Source organism: Physeter macrocephalus, chromosome 19, assembly GCF_002837175.3.
Source record: "Physeter macrocephalus isolate SW-GA chromosome 19, ASM283717v5, whole genome shotgun sequence".
Classification (NCBI taxonomy): domain Eukaryota; kingdom Metazoa; phylum Chordata; class Mammalia; order Artiodactyla; family Physeteridae; genus Physeter; species Physeter macrocephalus.
Genome location: NC_041232.1, coordinates 12,197,001 through 12,209,611, shown reverse-complemented (window position 1 = coordinate 12,209,611; position 12,611 = coordinate 12,197,001). Strand labels below are relative to the sequence as shown.

Genomic DNA, 12,611 nt, shown 5'->3' with positions numbered 1-12,611 from the left:
TGGGGGGCTGGGCACAGTTCAAACCATAACATCCCTGTTCACCAGGAACCGCAGATGTAGTTTGGGCTACAAGGAAAGGCAGCTAAGCACCGAGTGAACGACATGAAGCCTCAGTTTGGGGGTGCTGGGGACGGAGTTCAGGAAAAGAGGTGACCCCTGAAGTCTGGGGCGTGAGGCAGGCTGGCAGAGGGGTCGCCAGCTCCATCCAGGGATGTCCCTGCAGGTTGTAGTGTCACCGTGCCCCTCTCTGCAATCAGACGCTCTGCGGAGCCTGCCTCTCGGCCCTCGGGAGCACTCTTCAGCGTCCTTTAGAACAGTTATCTGATCTTTCAGTGTCATGAGCAGCTCTTGAAAGCTACACTGTCTTTTTTAAGAGCCTGTATTTGAGAGCCCTGCTCTCTGGGGCTCATCCGTCACCGCTTGGGGGGAATCTAGACGGTGTCTGTTATCAGCGAGGGTCTCAGCAGGAACCAGAAAGCACGCTCAGCTGGGGTTGTCAAGGAGATGTTTGTAGTGAAGGGACCAAGTGCCCAGGTGTGGGCTGGGCTGAGGGGACCCACAGGGGAATGTCGAGGCAGTGGATCATGTGGGAGAACGCCCCTCCCCTGCGGAGCCCAGAGGCTGTGGGGAGGGAGTGGTGTGACGAGAGCCACAGAAGAAGGGCCACCAGCAGAGCCCAGGGTGTGGGTTGGACACTGGCGCTGCCAGAACCACGCCAAAGCGGGGAGGCGATGGGGTGTGTGGAAAGAACCGGGGCCCCAACTCTCCCTCCTCTACCCGCCTATGTCAAATCGGAGCTTTCCATTGGGTAAACTGAACAGGAAACCAGAAGGCCGGCGAGCCCAAGTCGCGCTCTCTGTGGACATCAGCGCTCCAGGGCAGGAGAAGGGCAGAATGGATCTGCGCGGCGTCAGTGAATCGGCAATGAACTCGACTCTCTGTAGTTGCCTTTAACACCACCTTAATGAGCTTTTTAAATATCCTGCGGGCACAGACCCTCCAGCCTTGGCCCTCAGAGCAGTTTTCACGCATCCACCGGAAAACAAATACTGAAAGTCTCCACGGGGTGGCGCTACCCATCAGCCGGCAGTTCTGTTTGAACCTCTTTCCTGTCGCCCGCAGAACGAGGTCTGGGCTGTTTGCGGAATTTCTTCCTGCTTTGGGCCCTCGTTTTGTAACACGTAGCTGTGAGTAGAAATGCAAACAAGCAGGGGCACAGCCTCACAAACAGTACAGACAAAGATGAGGACTGCTGGGTCAACAGTGGTGAACTCTGAGCCTCATTTGGGCCCATCAGCCTTGAGCCGACCCTCTTTGAGTTCAACCGTGAAAAAAATAGAGAGTAAAATTAGTAAATCAGCATGAACCGCGGGGGCGGAGGCGTGCATCACATTTTGTGTCAAAGAGCAAGGTGTAATTAGAGACCTTATTCTTGCGTGCCCCCAGTTATACATATTTACATTCAGGAAGCAAAGTTCTCTGTAAATTTTGGAGATACCCCTGGCTATTTGAACTCTTGCTACGCACGACCCAGCAATAGGAAACCAGAGGAGTTCTAATGAGGTGGTCACAACCTCCCTGTCCCAACGTTACGTCTGAAACCCAGGAACCAGGTGTAACCGGGTGGTCAGAAATACTTTGTAAAGGGTAAGCCTTTGGCGTGCTTGACTTTGATGCACGCGTTCGTATTGTGCGTTATGTATGGAAGCGGGGGACTGCCCGGTAGAGGTTTTGGCCGCTTGTCGTGGAGATGGTCATCCCTCCCAAAGGCGGAATTCTATTATGAAGTTAATTATCACGTCGATCATCTGTTAATTAATAGTCAGCTGGGCCTCAGGTGGCGGCTGTATAACCTCGTTGGCTGATTCTTCAAGACGACTGGTAATAAATGGCCAGCCGGGAGCTGGGATCTTTCTGGGAACAAAGGGGGCATGAAGAAATGAGTATGTCGAGGGGCCGTCCAGGGGCCCCTTGGAGCCCTTGAACTTGGTGTGGTGCACCTTCTTTGTTTTCCTCCCTGCCTGGCGCCCCAGTACGATTCCCACCTCTCTCTCTTTCAGGAGCGCTGCTGTCCATGGGGTTTGGATTCGTGGAATACGGGAAACCGGAGCAGGCCCAGAAAGCTCTCAAACAGCTCCAGGTAAGTGGGGATTCTCGGCCGAGGTCCTCGGGGGCACGAGGCGGGTGGCGCGGTGTCCCGTCAACCTTCTGAAATTGAGTGGGAATGCAGGTCAGTCCACATCTTCCCAGGCCCGTTGCTTTCTCCAGTCCCCTAGGGGGCTGCGGCCCACGGCCCTGAGCCTTCCTCAGCCCCGCACAGTCACTACAAGGCGTTCCTTCCGTCTGCAACTCTTGATCAAGAGCCTGGTTCGTGCCAGACCCCAGGGAGATGGGTGAAGCAGACCTCTGAAGGAAACACGCCAAGACCAGGTCCTGAGAAGTGCTCGGATGCAGATAAAGCAGTCACTGTGGTGAGGGGAAGGCTACTTTAGATCGCGTGGTCAGGAGAGGCCCTCTCGGAGGACGTGACAGTTGAGCTGGCACCTAATTGACAAGAAGGAGTCAGCTACACAGAGATCTCGGAACAACACGTGCAAAGGGTCTGGGGCAGGCACTCTGAGGCAGGAGTGAGCTTACTATGTTTGAGGAGCAGAAAGGGGCCGGTGTGGCAGGGACAGGGTACAGGGTGGGGGTATGTGGAGCTGGATCTTGCAGACCTTTTATGGACCGTGGAATTCAACATAGAGGCAGTGCGATCCCATCAGAGGGCTTGGAGCATTTTGGGGAAGGATCTGATTTCTGCTGCAGAACAGTCTCTCCGGCTGCTGTGTGGAGGGTGCATTACAGGAGGGCAGGTTGGAGACCGTTGAGTCCTCCAGGCACAGGTCAGGGTGGACGCAGTGAAAGTGGGGAGAAGGGGGCTGAACGCAGAGGTGTTTGGGACACAGACTTAGGTCCTACTGAGAAAGGAGCGATGCCCTCCTGCTAGGTCGAAGTGCAGGGACAGATCAGAGCCCTGGATGGCAGGAAGGGAGCTGAGGTTACAGGGAGCAGAACAGAGCCCCAAACTGGGCCAGGCCTCAGCTTAAGACAGCGTCCTCAGCACCTTCCCTGACACCCCACGTCCCCAGGCCCTTCGGTGGCAGGAAGGGGACAAGGAACAGTGCTTTCCCACGAGCCTCTTTCTTTCTAGAGGCCCGCTTGCTCCAGGGGGTCCAGGATCCCTTTTAAACCCTGTTCACAGTGTCACGTGTCTGTGTAGGCCATCCAGGCAGTGGCAACATAAGATGGAGTTGACCAGGGCCAGGTTTACAAGCGAGCGCGTAGCAAGCTGCACGCCCTCCCAGCTCCCATTCTCTCTGAGACTTGTGCTTGGGCCTGCACAGCTGGGCTGGATACCGGGTGAAAGGGGCACCCATACCGGCCCACCTCCCTGTGAAGCCTGGCTTTATAGGGACCCTCCAGGTGGTGGAGTCTGTCCCAGTAGAGCTTGCTAGTCAAGCGAAAGTCCTTGGGGATTATAGGAAATGCAACTGGGCACTTAGCCGATATGATCGTTTTTGTAGAATTTTGATGACCCTCCCCTCGGCCCAAAGCAACTCCAGGGAGGGCTGGATTGGGTTTGGGTGGGGCGATGGGGAGGGATGGCCTCTGGGGCCTCTGCTCTCACTTGGAAAGGCTCTCTGCTCTCCACCTCACATGCCCATGGGGCCCAGGCTAGCTGTAAACTAGCGACGGGGCCAGCATCACCCAGAACAGAACCTGGGCACCTGCGCCCCTTCTAACGGGGCAGCCACTTCTTGGCCTCAGCCAGTTCCTGCCTGATGGGCAGTTGGGCCCCAGCCATACCAGATCTTCTCTGGTTTTTTGTTTTGCTTGTTGTTTTTTCAAGAGACACTAGAAATCCAACTTTTGTCATTAGATGCCGTGTACTCATTTAACTGGATTTCAGCTCTGCACGCCCAGTGGTCTGTCATCTCTTCCGTGTAATTCAGGAGCCTGTCAGATTCTACCTTGCACACATTAGAGTTATGTCCTGTGCCTCGCTGTGTGCTACATACGGGCATATTGCCACAAAGAACTGTTTATGCGAAGCTACGTGTGCTGTATTTTATGGGAGACTTAAAGGATTTTCAAGGGTAATTTTGCTAATACACCAGTTTTGCCTTAAGGGACCCATGTTAAGAGCCTAGCTTTAGATGCATCTCTGCCGTGATTCAGAATTTTTTTTTTAACAGCATACAATCCAAACCAAACTCTCTCTCTGCAAGCCAGACCAAAGGGGCTTACTTTGCCTGAAGATGCTTATAAACAATGGAAAATTCTGTGCCCCTTGAATGGCTTAGAGGTCAAGGCCCACTCGTGGCTCCAGAGGACTTGGAGGGCTGGGTCTCCGTAACCACCAGCTGCTGCCCGGGCTCAGCGGAAACCACTTCCAGGAAAAGCCCTTCTCTGTCCTTGACTCCAGCGGGCTTGTCTCCTGGGAACAGTCAGTGCCCCCTCGAAGTTCCCTCTCCCCTCACTCAGCCGAAGCCCACTCTGGTGAAGGGCAGGGCTACGGGTGAGTGCTTCTAAGAGGACAGAGGGACAGGCTGTGTTGTCTCATCTCTCAGGGTCACGTCATGGACGGCCACAAGCTGGAAGTGAGGATCTCAGAACGAGCCACCAAGTGAGTCCCCTCTGCCCCCTCTTCCTTGGATTGAGTCCGCCCCTTTTGTGTTGGTGCCGGTGCCCTGGAGGGTGTCTCATGGTCTTTGAACATCCTCCCCGACCCAACCCCCCCTCACCCTGGGACCCCTTCCTAATTAAGGAGGTGTCCCGCATGCCAGCTCCGATACCCATTTCCCCGGTAAAGGGGACCGCGCCAGTCCCCGGAGTAAACGTGTTAGTACACGTCTATTATAACAAAAGGAACACGGGCGGGAGAAGCAAGCAACACCCACTTATCTTGGCCCTATAAATAAACCCAGGGAGACCTGCAAGTGGCTGGAGCCTTGGACGAACCAGAAGCAGTGAGAAAACCTAGGTGTCTCTCATTATGGGGCTTTCTTTCTTGGAGCTGGACACCGGTGCCCAGAGACGGCCTCCACTTAATTTGAAAGAGATTCAGTAGATGTTAGAGTTGGAGACAGACCACTGGACCCAATGACCAGTTTCCTAAAGTAGTGGACGTCTCTTGGGAGTTTTAGTTTTGCCCCTACATCTTCACCCTTGCAGGTCCTAATTGAACTAATACACCGGAGGTGCTTTGGACAGTGCCGGCATGTAACGCGTACCTGGGGTCAGCCTTATCGTTGTCATTGTCAGTCCCATCTGTCCGCCTCAGGTGATGAAGTGACCACCTCTAACAATCCTTGGGCTGGTTTAAGATATTTATTTGATGGTTTTCAGCAAGTCGGTCATTTGTTGTGGTCGTCGAGCAGATTAGCTGCCAGCGAGCTGACCTGAAGCTGCCGCTATCTCTTCCTTCTCTCTCTGTTTTTTAATGCCACCTGTGAAGCCAGCCTCGGCCACCTCTGGTGGCGTCCACCCATCCCAGACCATTCCATGCTGGGCGTCCTTAGCCAGAAGAAGGCTTGGTGGGGGAGCCCCCAGAAGCTAACAGGGGTTCCTGAGCCGTGAATTAAGAGTTGGGGGTGGGGTGGTGTCCAAGCTTTGTGCCCTGCAGCTTTGGGTTCTAATCCAGGGGCTGTGTGACCTTGGGCGGGTGATTTTGCCCGTAAAGTAAAATGTGAAAACGGGAGGTTGTGCATGGAGCATCTAGCACATGCCCAGCCCGTGATCACTCAGCCAGTGGTGCTGGTCTTTCTTCCCAGTCCCCTGACTCCAGGGAGTCAGGCTGAAGTCACCTTGCAGGCTCTCAATTCCTAGGCAGGGTTCATTTAGTCTTTCTTTTATGCAACAAAAAATTACAGAAAGCCTACTGGGCACCAGACACTTCCCAGGAGCTGGGGAGGGAGATTCCTCGTGGGGTTTACATTCTAGGGCAGCGCTATTTGATAGAAGTGTCTGCGATGATGAAAACATCCTATAATGTTCTACACCTGCACTGCCCAGCGTGGTAGCCACTTGCCACACATGGCATTTGAGCTCTTGAAACGTGGCAACTACCACTGTGTTCATTATCTATCGCTACATAACCAAGTATCCCAAAACTTAACAGCTTAAAACAGCAAACATTTATTATCTCACAGTTCCTGAGGGTCAGGAATTCAGGAGCAGCTTAGCTGGGAAGTTCCGTCTTGGCATCTCTTATGAGGTTGCAGTCAAGACGTTGGCCAGGGCCGCAGTCTCATCTGAAGGCTCAACTGGGGTTGATGGATTCGCTTGCAAAACGGCACATTCACACGCCTCTTGGCAGGAGGCCACAGTTCCTCACCACGTTGGCCTCTCCCTAGGCTTGCACAAGTGTCCTTACAGCCTGGCAGCTGGTTTCCCCCAGAGTGAGTGATCCAAGAGAGAATAGGGAGGAAGCGGCAGTGTCTTCTATGACCTAGTCTCAGAGCAGGAGAGGAGTACACAAGGGCCATGAATACCAAGAGGCGGAGACCATTGGGAACCATCTTGGAGGCTGGCTAGCCCAGCAACCGAGGAGTTGAATTTTTAATTTTGTGTCATTTTAATATCGATTTAACTGTTAGCCACGTGCAGCTGGTGGCTGCCGTGTTGGACGGCACAGCCCTAGAGGACAGACCGTAAAGAGAAACATGACTGAATATGTAATATGCTCTTGGATAGTGATGAGTGCCAGGAAAATCGAGCCAGGGGTGGGAGTGGGAGTGGGCTGCTATTTTAGTGGAGACAGTTAGGGAGGAGGTGACCTGGAGCAGACTTAAAGGAAGCGAGTCATAACCGTCCTCATAATCACAGCTACCGTTTATGGAACACTTACCCTGTGCTAGGCACAGTGCAAAGTGTTTTGACGTGTCTTTCATTAAATCCTCAAACAATCCGATGAGGCTGGCACTATTATGAGGCCTGTTACACAGTTGAGAGGCCCAGAGGGGCCAAGTAATAACTTGTCCAAGATCACACAGGTCCTAAGTGGCCGACGGGGCCTTCACACCCAGATTGTCAACTCACGGCTGTGCTTGTGACCCTCCCCTGCTTCCGTGGAGTGGAGGGTTTCCCTGGAAGAGCAGGGGGACAGGTTCGGGAGGGCCTTGAACCTCAGGTGCAGAGAGTTTCGTCTGACAGCCCTGACCCACCTCCGTGGTTAGAAACTGCTCCAGGCCCCTGGATGCTGCACTTCGGGTTCGTGAGGAAATGTCTCCAACAAGACCTTGGGACCAGCCGGCGTCATTCTGGGCACCTGCAAAGAAGAGAGAGAGGAGACTGGGTTTAGGGAGAGACTGCCCCACCCCCCATCAGAGTTCTTTCCTCAAGTCCCTGCTAGTCCCTGAGCGTCTCAGATGAAGGGCAGCAGACACCCCAGGGTAGGATGTGCCGACGGGACATCCACAGCTGCTGGGGGGAGAAGATAATTAGGCTGCGTGCCACCCAGGGGAGCCCGCCTCCTTCCCCTTTCCTCTCAGCCGCGTCCACGCAGAGTCCTCGAGTCCCTCACCCGAACAGAGGACAAGAGCATTGGTGCTGGTGGGGGGAGGGGGCCGGTGGAGTCGGCAGAGGGCAGCAGCTGCCGAGGCCCCGAATAACCTGAAGCCTTTCCGCCAACCCTCCAGGCCGGCCCTGACAACCGCTCGGAAGAAACAAGTGCCCAGAAAGCAGACAACCTCCAAGATCCTGGTGCGGAACATCCCCTTCCAGGCGGACAGCCGTGAGATCCGCGAACTCTTCAGGTGAGAGGCGCTGGCCCGGTCCGCGGGGCCGTCATGTTGGGGGGAGCCTGCTGAGCCCCCGGGTCCTCAGTGGTCTGCCGAAGGCCAGCGCGGTGGCCTCTCAAGGGTCATCTTCTGGCTGCCTTTGATGTATCTCCCTTAATCTCAGACATTGCCCTCCAGGCCGCTGGGCAGAAACATGTCCAAACGGGGCAGTCGGTCTTCTTTATCCCCACCGGCGACCTGCAGGAGGGGCAGGGGCCCAGGCGGCTGACGCCCAGCTCTGCCCAGGATCTGCCTGAAATCCTGCCGCCCGAGTCATCCTTTGGTTTAAGCCAGTGGCCCACTACCTTCTCTGCACATTTGAATCACCTGGTGACTTTTATAAATACCCCTTTGCTCAGGCTCCGCCCCCAGAAAGTTGCATTCGGTTGACCGGGGTGGAGCCCAGATGCTGGTATTTGGATCAGAGCGCCCCAGGGGATTCTGATATCCAGCCAGGGTTCGGCAGCCCTGGTCTGCACTGCTGTCTGTGGAAAGCCCGCTTTGCGATGAGGGAGGATCGCCTGCCTAAATAATGCAGTCCACCAGCAGCTGCTATAGCACAGGAGCCAAAGCTCCGAGATCTCTTGGGGGCCAGGCAGCAAACAGCCTGGCAGAGCAGACTGGGTGTGAACTGACGGGCTGGAGGGCCAGCAGTGATGCTGGGCAGGGGCGCAGATGTCGTAGGACCGGTTCTTCCCGCGTTTTGAAAGAGAAACCGGCAATCTGGATTCTTGAGTTGGCAGCTAATTCGCTTTCTAAAAACACTCCGTGTGGGACAAAGTCTACCTGAGGGCCGGATATAACCCAGGGGCCACGAGTTTGCAACCCCTGTGCCGGTACATGACACTGTTTGGTTTTACAGAAAAGTTAGGTATCACCCAGCACCAAGCCTTGGATGAAACGTCTTTAGAGAGAGGGCATAAGGGGGAAATGTTTATAAAGCCAGGGCGCTCTCCAGGCGTGTGCTGTGTGGCGCAGAGAACAGACCCTTCTAGCTCTCAGAACCTAAGGCAGATGACGTTGGCCCCAACCAAGCAGATCATGGAAGCTCGGCTGCAATCTGAGGGTATTCTGGGGAGCTACAGCTCTGTGGCCTGCATAGGGGTGAACATTTAGGATTCTGCGTGCTAGACCTTGTTTGTTTAACCTGCATTTGTCCAGTTCTGGCGTGAAGATCAGGAGAGCTAAATCCCAATTAGGATTACCAATTAGCATCTTGCCAGGTCAGCGGTGGTTGCAAAATATAAGTCGTAGATTTTGGAGGCTGGAAAGTATGTATTATCTTTGTGTGAAATCTACCCTCTTTGCTCCTACTCCGTGGTGTAAAGAATGGGGAACCACTTGAAGGGTCTGCTTTCAAAATGCCTGTCGTCCTCCCCCCCATTCTAAATCATACGCTGGCACACAATTCATTAACAGACAGTAGCCCGGTGCTGATGCAAAGACGGGGACCCTGTCGATTTCTTAGTAGCGCGGTCTTAGCTATGTTCCCAGGGTCCCCTGCGTGGTAGTAACAGCCTGGTAAGGTGGGGTCACCATCTGCAGGAGGCTATTTGCCATCTCCCAGCATCTGGGGAGACGAGTCAAGAGGAGTGGGTCGCCGTCACGAGAAGGTATGTATGCCGAGCCTCGCACGGCCGCTGGTTTCGACCATGCTCCTGCTTTTTAAAGAGTCCAATTTAAGAACCGCCAGATCAAAACGGGATTGCTCCGAGCAGCACGTGTTGATCAGGAAACAGCATCCTGCCGAAATGACGGTTTCGCTTGGTGCCGCAGCCTGTTGAGGATGACACTTATCCAGGGAAACAAAAGACCGCAACGGGAAGGGAAAAGCGCTTTGTCTGATCTCACGTTTTATATTTATTTTGAGAAGACAGGGAATTAGTGTCCCCCGAACATCATTACATGTGGTGTCTCTTCTTCCTGCCATTGTTCTGGTGGTAGTTTTCATCAACCCCTGGAAATCCAGAGCCTGCTTGGAGCCTGGCTTTGTTGTGTGTGTGCTGGCCGGGGGTCTGAGGCCGTTCCGAGCGCGGGCAGCAGGGGTCGCTGTGAACCTTCTCTGGGAGACAAGGTCTGCCAGGAACGCACAGACCCAGTTTCAGACAAAGCCAGTGGCCGGCAAAGGTCAGAGCCAGGGGAAGATGTCAGGGTTTAGGGGAACCAGTCCGGTCCATTTTGCCAGGCGGTTTTCATGGAGTTATCCTACCAGGCATAATCAAAATCACCAGCTCACTGTGTGTTGGGCTCTGCTACATGCCTTCCTATGCTGTATCTCTTATCAAGCAGCAGAGCAGCGCCGCCAAGGAGGGATGCTGTTATCCTTTTAGTGGAACCACCATCCCACACGTGTGTCGTTTGTACCAGGCACTGTGCTAGGTGCCCGGCACGTAGCCATTTCAGGAGAGACAGGCTTCTCTCTCAAGGAATTCACTGTTTGTGAAGGACCAGGAAGGAAAGCGACAGTGACAGTCGCACAGTGATACACCCAGGGTGTGAGGGCATGAGTGCAGCGCCGTGGGAGGGCATGGTCTGGTTCTTGAGACAGCCGCTGGGGGACAGCAGCTCGCCCGCCCTCCCCAGCCGCTGGGGGCCCTGCCCGTGCACTGGGGGCAGCGGTTTCTCAGCCGAGGCGGCGTTTGCCTGGGCCTTTCCTGGAGGCCACCAGCCTTCCACCCGGGCCTCCCTGCACCACACCCCAACCCCTTAAACCCAGCCCGAGGGGTGCCAAGAGGCCCTGCAGATCCATGCCTCTGCGGGATCGTCCTCTGGGACAACTCGAGGCCCCGCCCTTTAGAAAAGTCCGAGTAGACACAGCAGTGGATTAGGAGACAGCAGTTCTGTCTCTGCCGCCCCCTTTCTGGGCCTCAGTTTCCCCTGGCATAAAATAGTAGTCACAATTTTGGTGATAACACGTGCTCCGAATTTTGATAGCGATGCTAGTGTTGATCGTGATCATGAAGGAGAGTTTTCGGGCGCGGCCTCTGTGCCAGGCACTGGGGGCTGAAGCGCTTTGCCTGATGACAGCCCCGCGGAGTGGTCGTCATCGGCTCCAGTTCCCAGTGAAGAAACCAGCTCCAGAGCCCAAATTCCTACCCACTGGGTTGGCAGGTGGCTCGGGCTGGCACCCAGCTCCCTCATCGTGTGGCTGCCTCAAGGGCTGTTAAAAGGATTAAGTGAGATTATGCATGTGGGGCACTTAATACGGCACCTGGTATGGAGTGGGTAGTTAACTAGCATTAGCTGTGGTCATTAAACAGCCCAAAGCCAGCGGCTCCAGGCTTTGAACCCAGGGCAGGTCTGACTCTATTCAGAGCCCGTGTCACAGTAGTGCTGAATCCTTGGAAGTGCTCTGCGGCATATCCTTTTTTTTTTTTTTTTCCTCTTTTCCCTAATTATCTCCCTCCCTCCCAGCCGCCCGCGCCCTCCACTGTAGCCCTCTCCCCCGCCAGCTAGGTTCCGGGGCAGAGAGGGTCAGAACGGAATGTGAGACACAGGGCGAGGCCGAGCTGCTCCCCCTCAAGCCCTGAAAGGACATGTGGAGGACAAGCCGGGGTTCCCCAGACCGCGCAAGGGTACACGTGGGTGCTGGGCGCAAACGCCTCAGCCCACAACCAGAGCGAGGATGGGAGTGGTCCTCGGCTCACCCGGCAGGTGCCCACAGTCTTACGTCAGTATCGATTCCAGAAGAAAAAAGGTGGAAAGTGGGCATCCCCCTGCCCTCTGGGTTGACTGTGGGGTAGGTGTGCGCATGTGCATGCCTGTGCTAAGTTGTTTTGCTCAGTCGTTTTTTGTTTCACATCTTTATTGGAGTATAATTGCTGTACAATGTTGCGTTAGTTTCTGCTGTACAGCAAAGTGAATCAGCTCTATGTATACACGTATATCCCCATATTCCCTCCCTCTTGAGCCTCCCTCCCACCCTCCCTAAGCTAAGTTGTTTTTTGATTCTTTTCCCGCCTCCATCCGGAAGCCTGGGTTTGAAAGACCCCAGGGCAGAAGTGTGGTTCGGAGAACAGCCCCTCGGATGCTTCCATGGAGCCTCAGTCCGTTCGCTCAGTGGAAGCCTCTGCATTCAGGGCCTCCCATCCTGACGCACAAGCGCGTGTGTGCAGAGCCAAAGCATTTGATGGAAGGGTCTCGTTCCCACCCACGTTTCAAGTGACGGCCCTGAGATAGCAAAGACCCCTTGGGAACCAGGTGGCTAGTGCCCGCGAGCACTTAGGAGGCCTCGGACACTGAGCTGACCACATCCTGGGCACTCATGGTATCAGTGTATCTTCAGGACAGCCCAGCCTGGTGGAACTATTGTTGTGTCCATTTTCTAGATGAGGAAACTGAGGCACAGAGGTCAAGGGGCTGTTGCTAGAAGGACCCTCAGCTTGCCCATTTCTTTTGTACTCCAGGGGCAGCCTTGATTTGAAGCACCTGGTTTCTGGAAGGCAGTGATCTTCCAAGAAAGAGGTTCTGCAGACAGGGCCAGCCTCGTGAACATCTGACCTGTGTAGTCCCTCAAGGCCTCACACTTGGTTTCAGGCTCTCCTGTCGCCATCTTGAAATTCTTAATTTTCCCACAAGGGGCCCTCAATTCTCATTTTACACTGGGCCCAGCAAACTATGTAGCCAATCCTGCCCGCAAAGCAATGGAAAGATCAGGAGATTCGGAGCCAGAGTGTAGTTTGGCAGTCAGCCAGCCTCAGTTTCCTCATCTGCAGGAGGGGATTGACAGTCACGCCCACTTATCCTCCCTCCCCAGGCAGTGAAAGGCTCACCTGAGAAGCAGGTGCT

The 12,611-nt window shown here is 54.7% G+C and overlaps 1 protein-coding gene across 1 annotated transcript in view; it reads left to right on the top strand.

The window, feature by feature from the left end:
- RBM19 (RNA binding motif protein 19) overlaps positions 1-12,611 on the top strand; it is a 127,122-nt gene that overhangs the window by 34,947 nt on the left and 79,564 nt on the right. The window contains exons 19-21 of the mRNA XM_007104625.4: positions 2,061-2,140; positions 4,614-4,669; positions 7,683-7,799. Coding sequence (XP_007104687.2) covers positions 2,061-2,140; positions 4,614-4,669; positions 7,683-7,799 — 253 coding nt within the window. The remainder of the gene's footprint in view (positions 1-2,060; positions 2,141-4,613; positions 4,670-7,682; positions 7,800-12,611) is intronic.